Source organism: Oncorhynchus mykiss, chromosome 11 (genome assembly GCF_013265735.2).
Source record: "Oncorhynchus mykiss isolate Arlee chromosome 11, USDA_OmykA_1.1, whole genome shotgun sequence".
Classification (NCBI taxonomy): domain Eukaryota; kingdom Metazoa; phylum Chordata; class Actinopteri; order Salmoniformes; family Salmonidae; genus Oncorhynchus; species Oncorhynchus mykiss.
This window is the reverse complement of record NC_048575.1, coordinates 33369826-33390081: the sequence shown is the minus strand read 5'-3', so window position 1 is coordinate 33390081 and position 20256 is coordinate 33369826. Positions and strand designations below refer to the sequence as shown.

The window sequence follows — 20256 nt, the reverse complement described above, 5'->3', positions numbered from 1 at the left end:
CAAACTATCCGTTTGCTAAATTACTCCTCAATCAATAATGCTAACACAGCTATACAGAAACTCAGAACTTCTGAAACATATTTTGGAACGCTCCCTTACAGAAAAACCAAATTAATTTTACAAGTGATAATGTGATCGCATGTAAAATCAACAAGTCATAACATGAAATGTAACATTTTAAAACATGATCTCGTGAAATAAACGTGACAACATGGAGATGCAAATGTTCAAGATGTGATACTTTGAAACTACACATTTGATTAGATGATCTCATGAAATAAATGTGACAACATAGATACAAAATGTCAACATGTGAAAAAGCAGTTTCACACTTGAGAATTAGATTTTCACAAAAGTTTTTCACATGTGAAAGTGCAAATTCGATTTTCGCATTTGAAACTGAAAATGTCACATCTGAATCTGCAATTCACATGTGAGATGAAAACATTTGAACTCTAAATGTAATACATGTGAACATATGGTTTCACGTATCTCTTTTTTACATGTGGAAATTTCAGCTCAACATGTGAAAACAGCTATTTTACAAATGAAAATGTAATTTCACATGTGAAACTGCCATTTTCACAATTTAAACTGCAATTTTCAAATGTGTTTTTTTGTTGTAAGGGAAATAAATTACATGGGGGTTTTAAAGACAGTGGTACGCTGTTCAGCTAAAATAGTCTAATTTTATTTTTTTTTATCTGTGACAGTATGATTCCATTTGACATGATGACTTAGTACTGACATCTCAATATGACCCCACCTGGGATTAGAGTTTACAACCTCTGGATTATGGATCTGCTGCTCCACAAAGTCTGTAGCATTCCTCTACACGTTCATTACATATAACACATCTCTGCACTTAGCAAAAAAATGCCATCTGCACTGCTATTTTCGGACTATTCTCTCATCATTGATTTAACTGACTTATTTCATCAATTTGAGGAGATTTCTGTATAGTTATTTAATGTTGGTGAGGCGTATTAATCTGTTTTAATGTTACTCCTAAATATAATAGTTTTTCTTTTTAACAAAACTGAGATTTACTTAAGTCCAAAGTGTAGGAATACAGGTGAAATCAATAATTGAGAAAGACATTGTGGCATGGCAGGACAATCGGAATGCTGTGAACCTAGAGGTTGTGAGTTCAGATCCAAGGTGAGGACATACACAATGTTATCATGAGTGTCAAATGTGTCAATTGAAAACACTGTATGTTAAAAGCACTGTTTGTGTGTGTATCCTAAAGATGCATTTTGGTTTGCAGGGCATCACCTGTGAAATCGGATGTAAAAAAAGATGCACATGTGAAAATTTGAATCCTCATGTGAAATATCATTACGTGAAGTGTTCCAAAAACACATAGTTTCACATGATTTCACATGTGAAATACATTTTTTCAAACGTGGTTTTTCCGAGTCACAAGTCACACATTTGGTCGAACATGAACGAAACGCTGATAAGGAATTCACAAAACAGTAATCATGCTATGCACCACATAAAGCATAAGTACCCCATAAACTCACCAATGTGCTACAGTGACTGATTCCCCACATTTAAGCTGTGCTAGGCTCTGTACATCAGACCAGACCGTGTAGGACAGAAACCTACAGTATGTTACAGGGTTGGGGAGTAACTGATTACATGTAATCGGTTATGTAATATGATTACAAAAACCTGTAAATGTAATCAGTTATGTTACCAGTAAAAAATGTTGTTATCAGTGCAGTCAAAAAAATATGATTTTTGTGTTTTATATATATTTCCAAACTATGAGGTTGGAATAATACGATGAAATTGTGAAAATTATGAAAAGGCTCTTTTAGGCTAAGAGCTGTTGAAATCAGTATGAAAAATCTATGCATGCATTACTGTAAGTCTCTCTGGATAAGAGTGTCTGCTAAATGACCTAACTTTAAAATGTTAGACCTATAAGAACGAGAGTTCCAAAAAAATATATCAATTTTCCCATCCCGACTCAAACAACTCCCGGACAGTCCTAGCAAAATTCTTGCTTGAGAAATTGTTCTTTGCGAATAAGTTATTTTTGTTTATTTTTGACCATTTTAATTTGAAACAATCACAGTAAAGTACTTCATTGTTAATTGTTACCCAGGAAATATTGAGATAAAAACTGCTGCATTGGACCTTTAAGTTTGTTCTACTTGAGTGAGTCTAGTCTGACCACAATTCAGAGACCACTATAATGACACAACGAATGTGTTTGATGGATCCTTTTTGTCATCTTCTAATGCCTCTTAAAGGGAAAGTAATCCAAAAGTAACTGAAAGTAATCAGATTACGTTACGGAGTTTGGGTAATCTAAAAAATGGCGTTACTGATTACAATTTTGGACCGGCAACTAGTTTGATAACTGTAACGGATTACATTTAGAAAGTAATCTACCCAACCCTGTTCATAAAGTAGACTGGTAAATATATCACACTTCTTAAACATATAGCTGCAATGCAAGACATCTGTATTTCCAAAACAAAAACACACTGCATGTGAGTATGAACAACGATCAAACATTGTCAATCTTAAGAGACAATGGAATAGGGGGATATTGGATGAGGCATTATGGCTAAAAGAAAGGGAATATATTGCAAAGGAATTGCTTTGAGCATTGTGTTGATATTTACATGTACTCTAGTAATTTATCTGAGATATAACTCATTGGTAGCTATGTACCCTTATAGAAAAATACATGATTTCACATGTGAAATTCCCACATGTTTAGGAAATGCTTTTCAGTCACATTGAGCCAAATGTATTACTAGATTGTTTGCTTAGAAAGTAGCTAAGCCCTTGAGGAAAACCCACATGAAATCATGCAAAACTATGTGTTTTTGGACCACTTCACATGTGATGATATTTCACGTGGATTTTCATGTTATCACATGCTTCTTTTACATGTTGTCACATCAACTTCACATGTGAAATTCATGTGTTTTTTCCTTAAGGGTGGGCCTAAATATGTATTAGACTTTTACTTTCTATTAAACTGGACTGAATTACATTGCCACAAATGCCATTGCAATTACTAAGAACTCTGTCTTCTTCCAATATTGTATTTCTTCCAGATATATATCTTCAGGCCTAAAGATGATGTACTGAGCTCAGTAGCCTATAATTTTGATAAGTAAAAGCAATGTTGTTGTGGTGGATGTAACATAGGCTATAGCCTAAATCTCAACAACAAAAAAATGCATTATAAGCTGTGGTTCGTAGGCCTATTGAAGGTTCTGTCGTAATCGTTGGTCTGACAGGTCGGGTCATGGGAATCGCTGTTTATAGCAGTGACGGATCTGTGCAAACATGTCTGGGGTAAGACTGTGGAACCATTTCACACTAAACCAGCAATTGGCTCATATTAAAAAAATCTTTGAAACCGAATGTTAATGTGGATAGACAACAAAAGCACTATTTTCAAAGGATTGTCATTCGAACGGCTAAATATAGACATTATGTCATAATGTATTTATGACTTAAAATATTTTCCTACTTCGCATAATAGCCCTCAAGAAAATGTAAAATGCTATGCACTTGCTGACTAAATCAATATATCAATCAAAATTATACTAAGATCATAAGTTCAATTATACAGACCTATGTGTATGCTTATGACCTCTAAACGGAGACCAAATTGGCTCCAACATGGGACCATAATTGGCTAAGTGTGTTTGATAAATTCACATTGGTCAGCATTAAAAAACACAATGTTTTATACAACAAATGTATTTAATGTCGTCTGTAGGCTATCATGGGAGACGGTTTACAATAATTTAGCATGCATCGGTATAGCCATTTTATAAATACAGTATACAAAAATAAACAAAGGACATTTTTCTGCACGTTAACAGTATATGACACAATTACATTAGTGTTATAGGCTATAGCCACACAAATTCAAAAACATTAAACAAAATAAAATGCAAAGATGAATATCATGTCTGAATTTACAATTGGTCGCCCTATCAAAATAGTATGACAATAACACCTATAGTGGAGTATCTATGTGATTGTACTGGACATCAGGGTCCTAAACCAACTGGATGAAAATATGACATTGTCACATAAAACCATGCAATATTACAAATAGCAGACTGTACCTCAATACTGCATTCTAAAACGTCAATCTGACCTTATAGGGCCATTCTGCACACTGAATCTCAGTCAGGCATTGATCATTTAGTATTTTCCAAATTATTCTAATTACTTTCGTAATTTCCGGGTAGGTGATTGAAGGTTGTTATTACTGTACATGCAGCTGCAGTTAGGTGGAAAATGTAATTCACATTTAAGGAGTGTAGGACTATAGCTTTTCAAAAATACATGTATCCTTACCCATATCAAGGCTGTGGGCTTATATCACTGGTGTGGTTTCTATCGTCGTCCGATGAGCAATCCGAGGAGTTGTACAGGAAGTTGTCACCTTCATCATCGTCACTGTCCCTGAAGTCTCTTATTCTGTTACTTTTGGCAGAACTAGTCTTTTGATAATCCGTTTGATCCTGTCCGTCCGATTTCTCCTGTCCGTTTTTGTTGCTTTTCTTAGTTTCAGCCTCCTGTGCGGCTTGCTCTTTGGCCTTCTTGCTCCGTTTCCATTTCATTCGCCTGTTCTGAAACCAAATTTTCACCTAAAAATGAAAATAACAAATATAATTGAGACAATGTGTTTTATATGGTCGAACAATAATAGTTCGAGTTAATAGGCCGTTTTTAGATACGAGCCGTTCTTAATGGGCAGCACCTGGCCAGATCATAGAACACACAACTAAAGAACAGTGTTTCCATGTAAAAACGGATTGAATAGCAACATAGTGGTATGTTTCCCAATGGCTCTCAAACAAACATGTATTTGAAGCTCTTATATACCTGCGTTTCAGTCAGCATCAAGGATGTAGCCACCTCAAAGCGCTTCGGTCGCGACAGATACTTATTCAGTTTGAATTGATGCTCGAGCTCCAGTAGCTGCTGACTTGTGAATGCAGTCCTTGGTCTTCTGCACTTTCCAAGCAAGTTTGACTGGGCCTGAGCTGGAAAACAAAATGTAAGTTCATTTCTATACTCATGAGGTCAAGAAAAAAATGATATCAACGTGCGTGCGTGCTTTTACATTAGGCATATGCACGGCGTTTGAATACATTATTCGATAGACAGTAGACTGAGGCTACAATTAAACCGTTATATGCCTAAAAAATCCAATTATTTTTGCAAACAAAATGAATAATATTGAGATAACAATTTCCCTATACGATATATGGCCTACATGATATAGCCTATAACAATATGTACTTTTGTAATAAGCAGATTGAAAATGAAAGGATAATCATTTCAGGTTAAAATGGTTAATCAGTTGTTGAATATTAAAAATTGATAAAAGTTGATATTAAACTGATTTAAATGGAACATATAGAAAACATATATCTTTTGGGATATAAATGTGTTGTTTATTTGCACACTATGCAGCCTTCTTAAGAAACGGGTTCAGGTCGAAATTGCCATAATATTGTTAGTATAACATCTAACATTGTCTGAGTATATATTCAGAGAGAGCTAAGCTATTTGCCACCTCATTTTAAAACACATCTGTTAAAACGAACAGGAACAAAAAAGCGCAGTATCTGGTTAGCAAATAGTGTGTCGGCTGCGAGTTTCACACTGTCACTTTCCCACTGTCCATTATATTTCCATTTTAGTTTCACCCCCTCTCCTCGCACCTTCACCAAGTCTTGAGGCAATACAGGCACCAATGGATGAATAATGTAAAATCCATCAACTTGCTCGCCAAGTGCGTATACAGCAAATATAAAGTCAGCAGTTTTTTATTAGCAGTGCAAAAATAATTGTATAATTAAAAGCATAGACGATAAACTATTAAAATGAAATGGCAGCAGTTATACTCACAATACTCACAATTAAAATCGGGCATTTTGGGTAGCATCATTCCCGCTGTGGAGACTCGCAGCCAGTGGTCGAGTTGAAACGTCCCGGCCGAGAGTTTGAGGGAGTCGCTGCATGGATGGTGGTGATGGGACCCATGCGGATATGAGTAGGACAAGGCAGGGTGCTGCCCGAGGGAGTAGGTATACATGGGGGGACCGTACAGAGCCTGGGGAGGGATCCCTGCGCTGCTCTGTGGATGTAATCCAAGCATACTGTGGGGACTGTTCAAGAAGCCTGGTTTAGGAATCAAACCAGAAGGGGAAATCCTAGGTGGAGACGGCGTCTCATTCCGTAAAGAGTCGGCATTCAATTCTGAGTTTGGTACACTTCCGGACGATGAAATGGAAGAGGATGATAGAGAAGTCACAAGCGCAAGCGGAGATGTCTGCACCTTCGGCGGGTCAACAGCCAGAAGCGCATCGATGCGGAAATTTTTGGATTTCTCCATTTAAACCAGTGTCCCCGTCGTTTGCAGACGTTGAACAGTTGTATCAAAACGATATTGAAGTGTCGTCGTCGTTCCACCTCTTACAAAGTTATGATCTCGGTTAAAGTGTGAGCAGTGAAACCAACGTGACACTTAATTCTTATTCGATATGGGATTGGTTCCACCCGTTTGGCATGGGGTTATCCCATTGGTCAATCCAAGCCATGTTTACAATGCGTTTAGTTGGCACATTGCATACCTCTCTAAGAAATGACCCGTCCCACTTTGGGTCGATGGGGCACTTTTTTTTAAGAAAACATTTTAATGAATGGGTTGGATATATTTGCATTGAACAATAATATGATATACATTTAGCCAAAGATGGATAGACTTGAAAATGTATTGAGAGCTTATTGACCTATTTATAGTCACATAGTTTAATTAAATTCCAAGTTGTGAAGACTTCAACCTATAATGCCGGGTGATTGCAACGGTGGAAATTTGCTCCTCCATCTTAGAGTAACTGTCCAGTGAAAATCTCACGTTTAAAAGTTAATACTATCTAAATTATAGTCTACCCAAATAATGTTGTTGACTCATCCTATACTCGCATTTGTAGCCAAAGCAAACTTGTATATCAAACAGAGATTTGAAAAATGCTTGCTATTTCCTCATAGAGGATGATGTCATCCTCCTGAAGAGGATGAGCTGGCCAATCAGTGGTCCATGAGCTGGCCACTCAATAGGCTATTTTTAATGATCAGTATAAGCCAACACCATTCTGTTGATGGGGTATGCCCACAACATTCCGACACAGAAAAACTGCTTTTGACATACATAGGTACCATTTTTTGGAAGGAAAACTATTTGACTCATATTGTAATTAATTAAAGATCATATTTCATATAAATTTCAAAACACTGGACAGTTACTTTAAAAAAAAAACTATAACCTATACTTTCCTAAGGAAAATTATTCAAATTATTTTTGGGTAGGCCGTTGTGAAGAGAATATGGCATTCACCATATTGATAGCTAACGGAAGGCTCGTAATTGTACAACATATACACTGAGTGTACAAAACATTAGTAACACCTGCTCTTTCCATGACAGACTGACCAGGTTAATCCAGATGAAAGCTACGTTCCCTTATTAATTTCACCTGTTAAATCCACTTTGATCAGTGTAGATGAAGGGGAGACTACAGGTTAAAGAAGGATTTCTAAGCCTTGAGACGGATTGTGTGTGTGCCATTCAAAGGATGGGCAAGGCAAAATATTTAAGTGCCTTTGAATGGGGAATGGTAGTAGGTGTTTGAGTGTGTCAGGAACTGCAACGCTGCTGGGCTTTTCCACGATCAACAGTTACCCGAGTTGTGAATAAAGGGTGTGACCATTGAACAAGTTGAGGAAGCTAAACTCCTAGGAGTAACATCGGATGGTCAATTATCATGGTCACGTCATATTGACAAAGTTGGTGTGAAGATAGGGAGGGTTATGTTTGTTATAAAAATATGTTTGTTTTTGACACAAAAATCAACTGTACTAGTTAGTTGTTAAGGCTCTGGTCTTGTTCCATCTTGATTACTGTCTGTTGATATGGTCAAGTGCAGCCAAGAAAGACCTAGCAAAGCTGCAGCTGGCTCAAAAGAGAGCAGGAAGCCTTGCCATTATCTGCACATACAGAAATAACGTTGACAACCTGCATGGCTGAGGGTTGATAAGGATTGACGAGATATGAACTACTTCTCTGCAGTTTTCACAGGAAATATTACTGTGATGAAAATGCCAGTGCCTGCAGAAAAACGTCTGCTAAATGGCGTATATTATTATAATCAAATTACATGCAGCTCATACACCTGTACATACCCCACAAGACATGCCAGCAGAGGTCTCTTCACAGTCCCCAAGTCCAAAATGAATTCACGGCAACACACAGTATTATTATACAGAGCCATGATCGCATGGAACTCCCATCACCAATTACTCAAGCAAACAGCAAAATTGCCTTTAAAAAACAGATTAAACTTTGTATAATGTTAAAGCGGGGACTGTGAAAGGACACACACACAAACACACACACACACACACACACACACACACACACACACACACACAGACACCCTCTAACACACATACTTTTTTGTTGTTGTATTGTTTGTACATCGTTGTATTTTACATTTTGAGACTGTTCTTGTCTAGCTGTCACACCCTGACCTGAGAGAGACTTTTTATGTCTCTATTTTGGTTTGGTCAGGGTGTGATTTGGGTGGCATTCTATGTTTTGTTTTCTATGTTTCTTTATTTCTATGTTTTGGCCGGGTATGGTTCTCAATCAGGGACAGATGTCTATCGTTGTCTCTGATTGGGAATCATACTTAGGTAGCCCCTATTCCCTCCTTCAGTGTGGGTAGTTGACTTTTGTTAGTGGCACTATAGCCCTGTGAGCGTCACGGTTGTTGCTTCGTTTGTTGGCGACATTTTAAGTAAAAGGAAAATGTACGCTCACCACGTTGCACTTTGGTCCACTTCTTTCGACGACCGTGGCAAGCAGTGTAACAGCATTTTGTTACTTGTCATGTTTTGTGTTATTTTGTGGACCCCAGGAAAAGTAGCTGATGCTTTTGCAAAATCTAATGGGGATCCAAACAAATAAATCACCACACCATGCAGGATATTATATTCCTGCCCCCCAAAAATGTGATGTCACAAATGAAAAACGGTCTATGCATGACCCAGAGACCTGAGCCCAACTGGGAAATTTAGCTAAGAGCCTGCCTTATGCCACTACCCAAATCCGAGAGTAGACTGAATACAGTTTGGTCTGCCCTGCACAATATAAATGTTAAATGAAACATCTTTATATGTAGGGCATATTATATGTCCTGGGACCCTGCAAAAAAAAGGTCTTATGTGAATGGACTTCTTTGTGTTTGGGGTGAAAGGAAAATGCAACCAATAATGGATATTTTAACTACATGCAATACATTTACCATAGTATTTTGGAACTCCTTTAATTACTCAAATTACATACTAGACTTTTCAAAGTGTATTCAATTATGAATAATTATAAATGAGGGTAATACCATAATTTGAATATCTCTTTTGAACTCACGCGCTGCCCCCTGGACCTCTTCATGTACGCCTCTGCATGCACCTGTACATAGATATTCAACATTCAAAGGCATATTTTGACAGTGTTATCAAATTAGACGAAAATTGCATCCTTAGTCCTATATGGATCAAATGAGCGCGTAAAATATTAAGCATATAATCATTGTTAGGTGTCATAGGTTCCATGTAGGCCTAGATATCTATAGCTCTGGGGGTGGTTGTCTTATGGTCTAATAAGCCACTTAAAGTTAATGGAGGAAAAGGTCGAAATTAGAATTATTGCTGTTGCCCTTAACCTGTCTCCCAATCAAGCTGATTAGTTTTTGTCAATTCATCAGCTAACCGCTATTGGGACCGGCGCAGTCTTTGCAGACTTTATTTGCTCAGGGGAAATCAACAAGTCACCGGGTAGTTCCAAGTAAACGATGACCGTTTAATTGGAAACCTTGACGATATCATGACCGATTACGGAATAATAGCCAAATCTGAGATTGATGTGGCATCCTGCAATAGGAGTCCACGTGCGCCACAAAATCAGAATGCCTAAACCCAAGCCTAAAAGACAATCAAATAATGTCAATGGGGTAATATTGATATTACTTTTTATCTCGCTCAGGTCTCAGATGATGTTCACCTTTTGCATTTCGAACATGGACTAATTTGTCTTTTTTTATGATGACCTTTGAGATCCATTAAATGTTTTGAAATTCAATTTTTGCAATTTCTTAGAATTTATGAACAGCATCTGAATCTACGATTTGATCATTTCCTTAATATCTTAACAGCGCCACACCGTTTGATCTGTGCTTTGTCGCCTCCCCTGGTTTAATTTCATTAAGGGGCCACATGAATATTTCTATTAAAGCACCGGTGAAATATGTAGCCATTTAGTATTGGCCAACACCAATCACGGAGATGTATTGCCCCTTTTCATCACGTCAACAGGAGGGAAAATGTATATGGGACCCTAAGATGGAAGCAGACCCTAAAACCCCAGTCTTTCCTGAAAGCTGTTAATTTGCGCCGTAATTACTTTCACAATTAACTAAAATACAAATCAAAGTGACAAATCGAGATAGTTTATATATTCATTACCCTCGGTAAATGTGTTCATTATAAAAAGGCAATTTAAAGGGACGTGCACTGTCTCTTTTATTGCAATAAATACATTCCATTAAATCGGCACAAATGACCAATGCCTTGAAATGCAGCTGGGACTGCTTTGAAACACATTTGTGACTCATCATTTTATCAATTTAAAATGTTCAGGAAGCCATCCCTTGGAGAGTATTTCTCTCCTTAAAAGCCCTTGGACGATAGACTCCATTAACTAGACATCATTAGTGAGGAGATCACATTCCTGCAAGACTTAATTGCATATGATTTTTGTAGACTGCTGGATCAGAGTAGAGAACTAATTTCCCTGCAAAAGACGCAATATGTCTAAATGTCCTACATTCAATATTGCAGGCTAATTTGTTGGGCACGTGCCATCAATTTTGTTTGGCTGCAGAGCCATATTGATAATTTCTCTCAATGTCCTTCAGCATGAACCACTCAATAGAATGCAACTTGTGCTATATTAGGCAGATTTTTTCAATGAACGAAAATGATTCAAAACGTAAAAGTTGTAGTAATTAGTAATTTTATTTGGTAAATGTAATTATTGATATTAATACGTATTTATTGTTAAACTTGTCTTATTATTAGCTATTATTATTGGTGTTATTGTTGTTTAGGCCTATCACATAGTCATAACCAACAAGTAGTAGGCCTATATCATCAGCACCACCATCTACTATATCATCATCAACCTATAGCTCACCTGATGGAATTATACCTTAAATGTACTTTTCTGTAATTCACGTTTGACGGTGAAACCATTTATTTTACGAACCCAACGAAAAATGTAAATTCCATGGAGTGATGGTCAACTCAGTCTGCTTTTGTGTGGTAAAATTTCCACGAAACGAGATGACAGTCAGATAGGCCGTTCCCCCATCACGTGAGACACAGTGACTGACGATCTGAAATGTTGTCTATGTACTCTTCTAACGTCTGTGTTTCCAATTGACACTGGACATGATTAATTGTGCACCTGTCAACGTGTTAAGTAACCTGTTAATTATTTAGTACAATTCATAAAATTTTATCTCAGAACATGGTTATTTTAAGTTGCTAGGCCGACATGTGTTTTTATTTTTTTCTAAGCGAGTGCCGCAAATGATAAATGTCCTATGATATGTTATTTAATTTATGAAATGGATTTTTACACACAAGCACAGAAAAGCACAACGAATGGATGTGACAAAACAGGACCGTATTTAAATAGAACAAAGAATAAAGGTGGTTGAGATGTAAGCAAGATACATCTTCGATTGGGCACTTGCGTTAAATGGATGTTGACTGCCTTCTTCTCAAAAGCAATAGACATTGATGATGACGCAATTGATGAGTCATTTGTTAAGTTTCATCTCCCTTAATTCAACTATGATTAACACTAGGGCTATCACTGTTTATACATTTACATCAAGTGAATGAAAAATATACTAAAATGCACTTCTTGCTAAAAATGCACCCCCTAACATATATTTTGATCCATTAGGGGAAATGTAGTGAGGTAACATCCCACAGACAGTAAATTATGCTGATTTAATTTCTAAAGACACTTCTAACCTGTGGTCTTAAATTGATTAGATTAGATGTAGCTACAACAAGATACAGTCCAAGCCAGAGGTTTACGATATTTTGAAATGTGTATAGTCCCCATCTTGATTTATTGACTTGGTCCTGAGACAAAAACAAGCAAATATGTACATGCACAAAAGTTAAGGTCATGGCGAGTCCCCTTATCATTTGTCCATTACTGTGCCAACTCTCAACAGCTAGCCCACTGGTGACAGACGTCAATTCAACGTCTATTCCAGATTGGTTCAACATATTCGTGAATTCACTCTGGCTATCAACTCCGATTTCTGAGCATTCTCGTCTGAGTGTCCCAGAGCACAGAATAACTGATTATAACTGATGAATTTAGGAACACGCAACACCAGTTGAATTTGACCGGTGACCATAAGGCGGCAGGTAGCCTAGTGGCTAGAGCGTTGGAATAGTAACCGAAAGGTTGTAAAATCGAATCCCCGAGCTGACAAGGTGAAAATCTGTCGTTCTGCCCACTGTTCAGAGGCCGTCATTGAGAAGAAACCGACTTGTCTGGTAAACGTCAGCAAAAACATGTCATTAAATTGTTTCCAGCAGCACAGTTACAGTCACCAACTCTAGAAAACAGCCTAACCAACTTTCTTATATATATTTTTAATATAACCTTATGTAGTCAGGGTGTGTAAAATGGTCAGAGTGAGGTGTTCTTGTGTTGCTCATTTTTGTCTAGAAGTACGCACGGATCAACCCTCGTCCGCAGAATCGTCCAGTCTGCGCTCTGAAAGCTCCGAGAGCGAACCGCTCTGAATTTACAAACTGACAATCTGACAACACTTTGAATTTACGAACGACCCAGAGCGCACTATGACACAGTGGAGGCAATTTACGAACGCACCCGAGTGCAAGGTGGACTCCCGAGTTGCGCAGTGGTCTAAGACACTGCACCTCAGTGCAAGAGGCGTTCGAATCCAGGCTACATCACATTACCATGATTGGGCAGCCCAGAATCGTCCGAGTTTGCCCGGGGTAGACCGTTTTTGTAAATAAGAATTTGTTCTTAACTGACTTGCCTAGTTAAATAAAACATGTAATATTTTTATTGAAATTGAAGCTACTATTTGTGATTTTTCGAAATTGTTAAGCGTTTAAGATGGAAAAAATGTGTGGGGGTTTGCAGGTAAACTGACAACTCAATGTCTGAAATGTCTGTAACTCACTGTAACAATCAAAAAGGTATTTCTGACAATTATGATGTCTAACTGCACATATAAGATGTCATAAATGCTTGCCCTTCTTTGACATAATGGCGGGTGGAGAGTGACTTTAGTATCTCCAGGAGAATTAGTTCGTTCAATCTATTTTTAAACTGAAAAATGATTAAATCAATCAAAGACTCATACATCATTCTGAACAGAAATGGGAGATTGGGTGAATAGGAGCAGTTTGAAATCAAACTATAAATAGGACAGTCAGGGTCATATGTAGGGTATATGTAGAGAGACTAAATGCAACTTTGAACAAGATTCTTCAGGTTTGACAAGCACACCGGTCTCCTTTCCATTCATGAAAGTATACAGTCAGTGCAGCTGACGTTGTATTGCATACCATATAACTATTTATATTTTCTCTCTTTTCTAGTTGAAGTGGAACTAGGCCCATGGTCTACTATTGCATTAGAAAGAATATCACCATATGTTGATTTGAATAGCAAATCCACAAAAATCTACTGTTTCCTGTTGATCCCCAGACCAAGGCACGAATGCACTTGGATTCTGCTTGAAGATGATCCAATAATGCCGAACTGTGTTTTATTGACATTGCATTCAGCGAATAGCATTTCAACATTGAAACGCGTATCCAGTCGGATTTCAGTATTCTAAAGAAGGACGTACCCGTTTATGTTGTGTTTCTGGAAAGACGGGGAGAAGGAGCCAACAAAACATTTTCGTTTCATTTAATATCGCACAAAAGTCTTATGTACTCTTTCATTTCTGTTGGTCATTCCATTAATCAAAGGTAATCAACATACAGTTACTTTATTTTTTAGTCCAAACGATTTCTTCTGTTAGAACAAAGATGTCAAGAGGATAGCCATGATTACTAACGTTAACTAACGCGTTAGCTAGCTAGAAAGGCGACCTGTCCCGTAAAGTTAGCTGGCCAGCTAACGTTTGCTAACGGGCTAGCTAGCTATAATGTCAAAAGAGTCATCTACATGTACGCACAAATAAAGTAACTTGGGGGTTGTCTGTACATCAAATGCTATTGAATGTATGAAGTAGTGGCAGACAGATCACCAAGAGCGATGTATACACAAGCTGCTGAGTCATTAGCTAACCTAGCATGCTAGCCAGTTAGCCTATCATCCAGGGTTGTCTTTGGTGTTGTGCAATGAAAACCAAAAGAGTGACGTTTGCTAACTAAGTTGCCTAACTAACACATACATAAAACCGGAACATGGTTGACAATGTAGCTAATGCGTTAGAGAGACATCTACAAGCCAACAGTGATTTCCCCCACAAGAGGTGCTGTGTTGTGCTAGCTATATAGCTAGTCAAAGTCACTTGTGTCTTTTGGGAATTTTTACAACGTTAGCTACTGTAGCTAGCTAGCTAACACTAACGTTACTGTGGCTAAGCATGCTAGCTACCGTTAGCCTAGCTAGTCAGTTACGCTTTCCACTGGTTGTTGCTCTTTTTGTTTTTCGATTTCCCTTCCAAAAGTATTCTAGATGCGGGAAGTGTAACGTTCGCTAACAATTGTAGCTATATGTCTATCCAGCTTTAATATTGATGCTTTATTCTGGATGGTGTCAAGTTGTCGGTACTGGACTAAATTAGACAACAAGCCACCAAATGAATGGAATGTTTCGTTTACTTTGTTTTTCAGATTGCTGTAGTACCCAATTTGTAAAGTCCTGAATTGAACCAAGACAAGGATCCTTCATATATGGTTAGAAACATCTCTTTGATAAAGTCTAACCATGAGCTTCAGTTTTGAGGGAGATTTCAAAACAAGACCCAAGGTGTCTCTTGGGGGAGCGAGTAAAAAGGTAAGACCACTATGAGATTAATAATAATTTTATAACTTTTGGATTTTCTGACTACTTGTATTTCACACCCTTGGCTCAACGCTGTGTGCAACATCCTAAGTTGTCCGTAAATCAGAAAATTGTGTTTTAGTACACGTTTTTTTTCCGCCATTAAAACTAGAAAAGTATGCCTTTGTACGAGCTGGTCCACGGGGGACACGTATTACCGGGAATGCACATCAATCCTAGACGATAGTGCAAATACAGCGGCCACTATTGTCTGCCTAGGCTAACCTAGCGACTTATTCTTTTCTACTATTCATGCCAGGCTAATATACTTTGTCTTTCAGGAGGAAAAAGCATCTCTCCTACACCGGACACAAGAGGAAAGGAGAAAAAGAGAGGTAGTCCTTTGACGTAAAATCGTCCAGCTTTGTATGTCAACCAATCATTATTTACTTTCTCTGTGTATTTATTTACTTTACTCTGTTTTTCAAATTCAATAAGGATGAAAGACGAAGATTGAAGAATGCAATTATCATTCAATCCTATATACGAGGATACCATGACCGAAAACAGCAAGTATGTCTACTAATATGAACAAGCTCAGTCATTAGACAACACCCATTCTTCAGTTTCAATGCCATTCCCTTCCACACTCCCTTATCTTGCCAGCAATCCCTTTTCCATAACCTTTTATTGCTGCTGGCAATGTTGATAGTCTACACAATGAAGTATCTATCAAGGGATCATCGCTATAACGGTTTGTGTTTGACCTCTGACCCTGGTGTTTTCCAGTATGCCATCCAGAGGGGCAACTTTGACCGCTGCGTCTGTCAGGCACAGTCAGAAGGTGGACCGCCAATCTCCGACGCTGCCAGTCTTAGTCTCTTAACAAGGCAACTGCTATTTTTCTATAGACAGAGTGAGGACTCTCAGAGATTGGTGAGGACTGATGGTTTTTGGGCAAACGTGTTGTTGAACTAATGAAAAACTTGTGTCAAAATGTGAAGTCTAAATGCTAAAATGACTCAAATGTACGTTTTGCGTGTGGGAACATGACACAACATTTCTGTGTGTGTCTCTGTAGATATGGATTTGTCAGAACCTAGTGAAATACAATGGGCAGTTTGTGAAGCTGCTGGCGGGGCCCGAAAGACAGACGTGTGTGTTTCAGATCAAGAGGGTCCTGGGCTTCTGCTGCAGGTAATGGGGCCTACACCTATTCTTCATGAATGCGCTCTGGGATGAAGTTTCACCTAGGTACAGATCTAGGATCAGCTTCCCCTCATCCAATCCTAACCTTAACTATTAGTGGAAAGAATGTACAACTGACCCAAGATCAGCTTCTAAGGGCAACTTCACTCTACATCCATGAATGCATTTTGCGAACAAATCGATGAAGTGTGTTGCACCACCTTAACACCCTTTTTCCACCTCTCTCCTAGACTTCTGCAAACCTGCAAGGATGACAGTTTGAATGTTGCCGTTCCCATGAGGATGCTGGAGATCTATTCCTCAGAGAGAACCTATCTCCCTGTCCTTCAAGACGTTAATTGTGTGGCATCGTTAATCGAGCAGATTTTGCACTATATGGTACAGAAAGGTAAATATCACAAGGATATCTGTGGAAGTGCACTATAACATTTTGTTTGGTTAATGCTAATTTTCAAGCCACATTGAATTTGAATCAGCTCTCTTTCATTTTGTCTTGACTCTTTCTCTCTCAGGATACTACAGGTCGCTTTATATTCTAGTGAATCACAAGCTCCCTTCCAGTCTGGAGTACAGTGATGCTCCCTCTGGAGTGCACGCGATCCCCTTGGCAGGCACCCTGCTGGAGCACACGCTGAAGCCCCTGCACTTTACCTATTCCTCCTGCACAACAGGCGCAAGGTATAACACTCCGGGGATACGTTTTTCCTAGGTACAGATCAGCCCCCCCCAATCCTAACCTTAACCATTAGTGGGGAAAAATATAAACTGGCCCAAGATCAGTGTCTAGGGGCAACTTCACCCTACTATAACAGCAGCCGTAGCGTCTGTAAAACCAAAACGGTCACATCAGAACAGTCAAACGTGCAAATACCCTAAAACTAACCAGAACACGCACACACACACACACACACACACACACACACACACACACACACACACAGAGAAGGCCCTTTTTTGCTAAAGCCAGACCCCTTAAAAGGTTCACCTCCAACATATAAAAACACCCTCACACACAAAGCCTCTCGGCATCAGCGACTGCTGAGCATGTGGGAAAGAGCACAGTGAGAAGCCACGAGCGGAATGCCTTTGTCTGTGGCGTATGCTGTTAAGATTGTCCAGTAAACCGGTAATGTAAACTTTGGGCATTTGTTTGTCCTTTGAGTTGACGGAGACACCGTAATTGCTTCACCAACCTGTTTACAACGAGCAATAAAACTGATCCAGACTCGGGAGTACAGAATATTGACGATTTGCTCTCAATTTGAAACATTCTGAATGACAAACGGGGGGGGGCGTTCTTTTCTTTTTGAAGAAAAGCCGAGACTGGGTGTGAGAAACTTGTGTACACACTTACTCCAACAGATAATTATCTGACCGGGGCCACCAGATGTGTGAGTGACTCAGTAAAAACAGCTCTGTTTGACAAGACAATATTGGGGCACTCACAGAGCTGAAAGGAGGAGACACCTACTCTCTCGATCACTCTATTGTCCCTGTTTGGGTAATGAGTTTAAAGAATAACTTTACTCAAAAAACTGTATTTTGGCTCTGTCCGGAAAGTGCTCCATCTTGAAAACTTGACAACTGACTTTTTGGGGATTGTATTAACAGTGTGAACAAAATACTTAGTTATCCCTTTAAAAACAATTTATAGTGGAATCTAAGCTGTTCATATGTTTATTTGTCACATATTTGTACATTTTGATTTGTGATCAGTAGCTTAATCCAATATCATTATCATGTATGTAGTGAACTGACCTCCCGAGTTGCACGGTGGTCTAAGGCACTACATTGCTGTGCCACTATTGATTCTGGGTTCGAGTCGCAGCCGGCTGCGACCGGTAGACCCATGGGGAGGCGCACAATTGGCCCAACGTCGTCCGGGTTAGAGGAGGGCTTGGCCGGCAGGGATGTCCTTGTCCCATCACGTACTATCGACTCCTGTGGCGGGCTGGGCGCAGTGCACGCTGACATGGTCGCCAGGTGTGCGGTGTTTCCTCCGACACATTGGTGTAGCTGGCTTCCGGGTTAAGTGGGCATTGTGTCAAGAAGCAGTGCGGCTTGGTTGGGTTGTGTTTTGGAATACGCACGTCTCTCCACCTTCCCCTCTCCTGAGTCCGTACCGTAGTTGCAGCGATGAGACAAGACTGTAACTACCAATTGGATACCATGAAAAAGGGGTTAAAAAAATAATATAAGTATACAGTTGAAGTCGGAAGTTTGCATACACCTTAGCCAAATACATTTAAACTCAGTTTTTCACAATTCCTCACATTTTAATCCTAGTAAAAATTCCCCGTCTTAGGTCAGTTAAGATCACCGCTTTATTTTAAGAATGTGAAATGTCAGAATAATAGTAGAGAGAGTGATTTATTTCAGCTTTTATTTCTTTCATCACATTCCCAGTGGGTCAGAAGTTTACAGACACTCAATTAGTATTTGGTAGCGTTGCCTTTAAATTATTTAACTTGGGTCAAACGTTTTGGGTAGCCTTCCACAAGCTTCCCACAATAAGTTGGGTGAATTTTGGCCCATTCCTCCTGACAGAGCTGGTGTAGGATTGTAGCCTCCTTGCTCGCACACGCTTTTTCAGTTGTGCCCACAAAGTTTCTATAAGTTGAGGTCAGGGCTTTGTGATGGCCACTCCAATACCTTGACTTTGTTGTCCTTAAGCCAATTTTCCACAACTTTGGAAGTATGTTTGGGGTCATTGTCCATTTGGAAGACCCATTTGCGACCAAGCTTTAATTTCCTGCCTGATGTCTTGAGATTTTGCCTCTATATCCACATATTTTTTCCATCCTCATGATGCCCTCTATTTTGTGAAGTGCATCAGTCTCTCCTGCAGCAAAGCACCCCTACAACATGATGCTGCCACCCCCTTGCTTCACATTTTAAAACCAACTCATTTTACAATGTGGATAATGTACGCGGCTCCACTGCAGCCGTTTGTGTAATGACAATCAATTTCCCTCCCTCTCTCTCTGGTTCCACAGGCAGTTTGTGTTTGCAGCCTTCACGGAGGAGTTCATCTCGGCGCCGTTCACGGAGCAGATCTTTCACTTCTTTATTCCGGCGCTGTCCGACCCGCGCCTCCACTTCCCCTTTGAGGCCTTCCTGGGCTCCCTGCAGGCCACTGTAGTCTCCTCCGCAGCGGCGCAGAAACAGGCGCCGTGGCTCTTCTACTTTGTCCTCTCAGCCGGGGAGACGTGCCTGGGTAAGTGTTGTCAGGGATACGCTCCTGTTGCGTCCAAAATGGAACCCTATTCCCATAGTGCACTACGTTACACAGAGCCCTGTCTAGGTAATAGGGTGCCATTTGGGACACAGTCTTTGTGTACAGTGTGTGGGGAATAGTACTCTCGTGTACCAGCAGATACACTGTCAAGAGGATTTGGAGGGAATGACCAGAAACCAAATCTATGGCGATAGGGAGTGTTTTGTAGTAATGTTGTGTGTATGTGTGCAGGTTCCCTATCAGAGGAGGGCCTCCAGCTATACCTGCGTGCTCTGCAGACCCTCCTACCTCTCCTTCCCGTGTCAGAGAGCACCAGCAGGCCGGAGGTCATCAGTGACTCTGAGGACGAGGAGGACACTGACATCCAGGCTCCGTCCACACAGGTAGCTAGCTAGCTACCATTAATGTGTCACTACAGGTAACAGAGCGAAATCCAGGGATAGGACTCTGCAGGTTTCAGGTAACGCATATAGTTCAGAAAATGCCCTTTTACTTCACAGCCAACACTCTCAAATGAAAACGGCTAACATCTGAATACAGGTGTAACACACGAGTAGCAGACCACAGCCTTATCCGCACTGCCTTTAGGCACCTCATTATAAACACCGGGGCCCGTA

At 39.6% G+C, this 20256-nt stretch overlaps 2 protein-coding genes across 3 annotated transcripts in view; one reads left to right on the top strand and one right to left on the bottom strand.

The window, feature by feature from the left end:
• Positions 1-3706: 3706 nt before the first annotated feature.
• On the bottom strand, positions 3707-6493 carry LOC110536614 (motor neuron and pancreas homeobox protein 1-like). Of its 2 annotated transcripts, none has more exons than XM_036936614.1 (3): positions 5914-6493; positions 4882-5042; positions 3707-4643 (listed from the first exon to the last, which is right to left on the bottom strand). In XM_036936614.1, the coding sequence occupies exons 1-3, from the start codon at positions 6398-6400 to the stop codon at positions 4356-4358; spliced, it is 936 nt and encodes a 311-aa protein (XP_036792509.1). In that variant the 5' UTR covers positions 6401-6493; the 3' UTR covers positions 3707-4355. The 2 variants fall into 2 exon arrangements, with proteins under 2 accessions (XP_036792509.1, XP_021478037.2); XM_021622362.2 differs by having other exon boundaries at positions 3708-4643; positions 5923-6493.
• A 7502-nt stretch (positions 6494-13995) lies between these two features.
• The window catches only part of LOC110535591 (ubiquitin-protein ligase E3C), a 40583-nt gene continuing 34322 nt past the window's right edge, over positions 13996-20256 (top strand). The window contains exons 1-10 of the mRNA XM_036935319.1: positions 13996-14168; positions 15042-15204; positions 15534-15587; positions 15691-15765; positions 15982-16128; positions 16274-16389; positions 16632-16789; positions 16914-17079; positions 19398-19618; positions 19871-20022. Coding sequence (XP_036791214.1) covers positions 15136-15204; positions 15534-15587; positions 15691-15765; positions 15982-16128; positions 16274-16389; positions 16632-16789; positions 16914-17079; positions 19398-19618; positions 19871-20022 — 1158 coding nt within the window. The 5' untranslated portion in view covers positions 13996-14168; positions 15042-15135. The remainder of the gene's footprint in view (positions 14169-15041; positions 15205-15533; positions 15588-15690; positions 15766-15981; positions 16129-16273; positions 16390-16631; positions 16790-16913; positions 17080-19397; positions 19619-19870; positions 20023-20256) is intronic.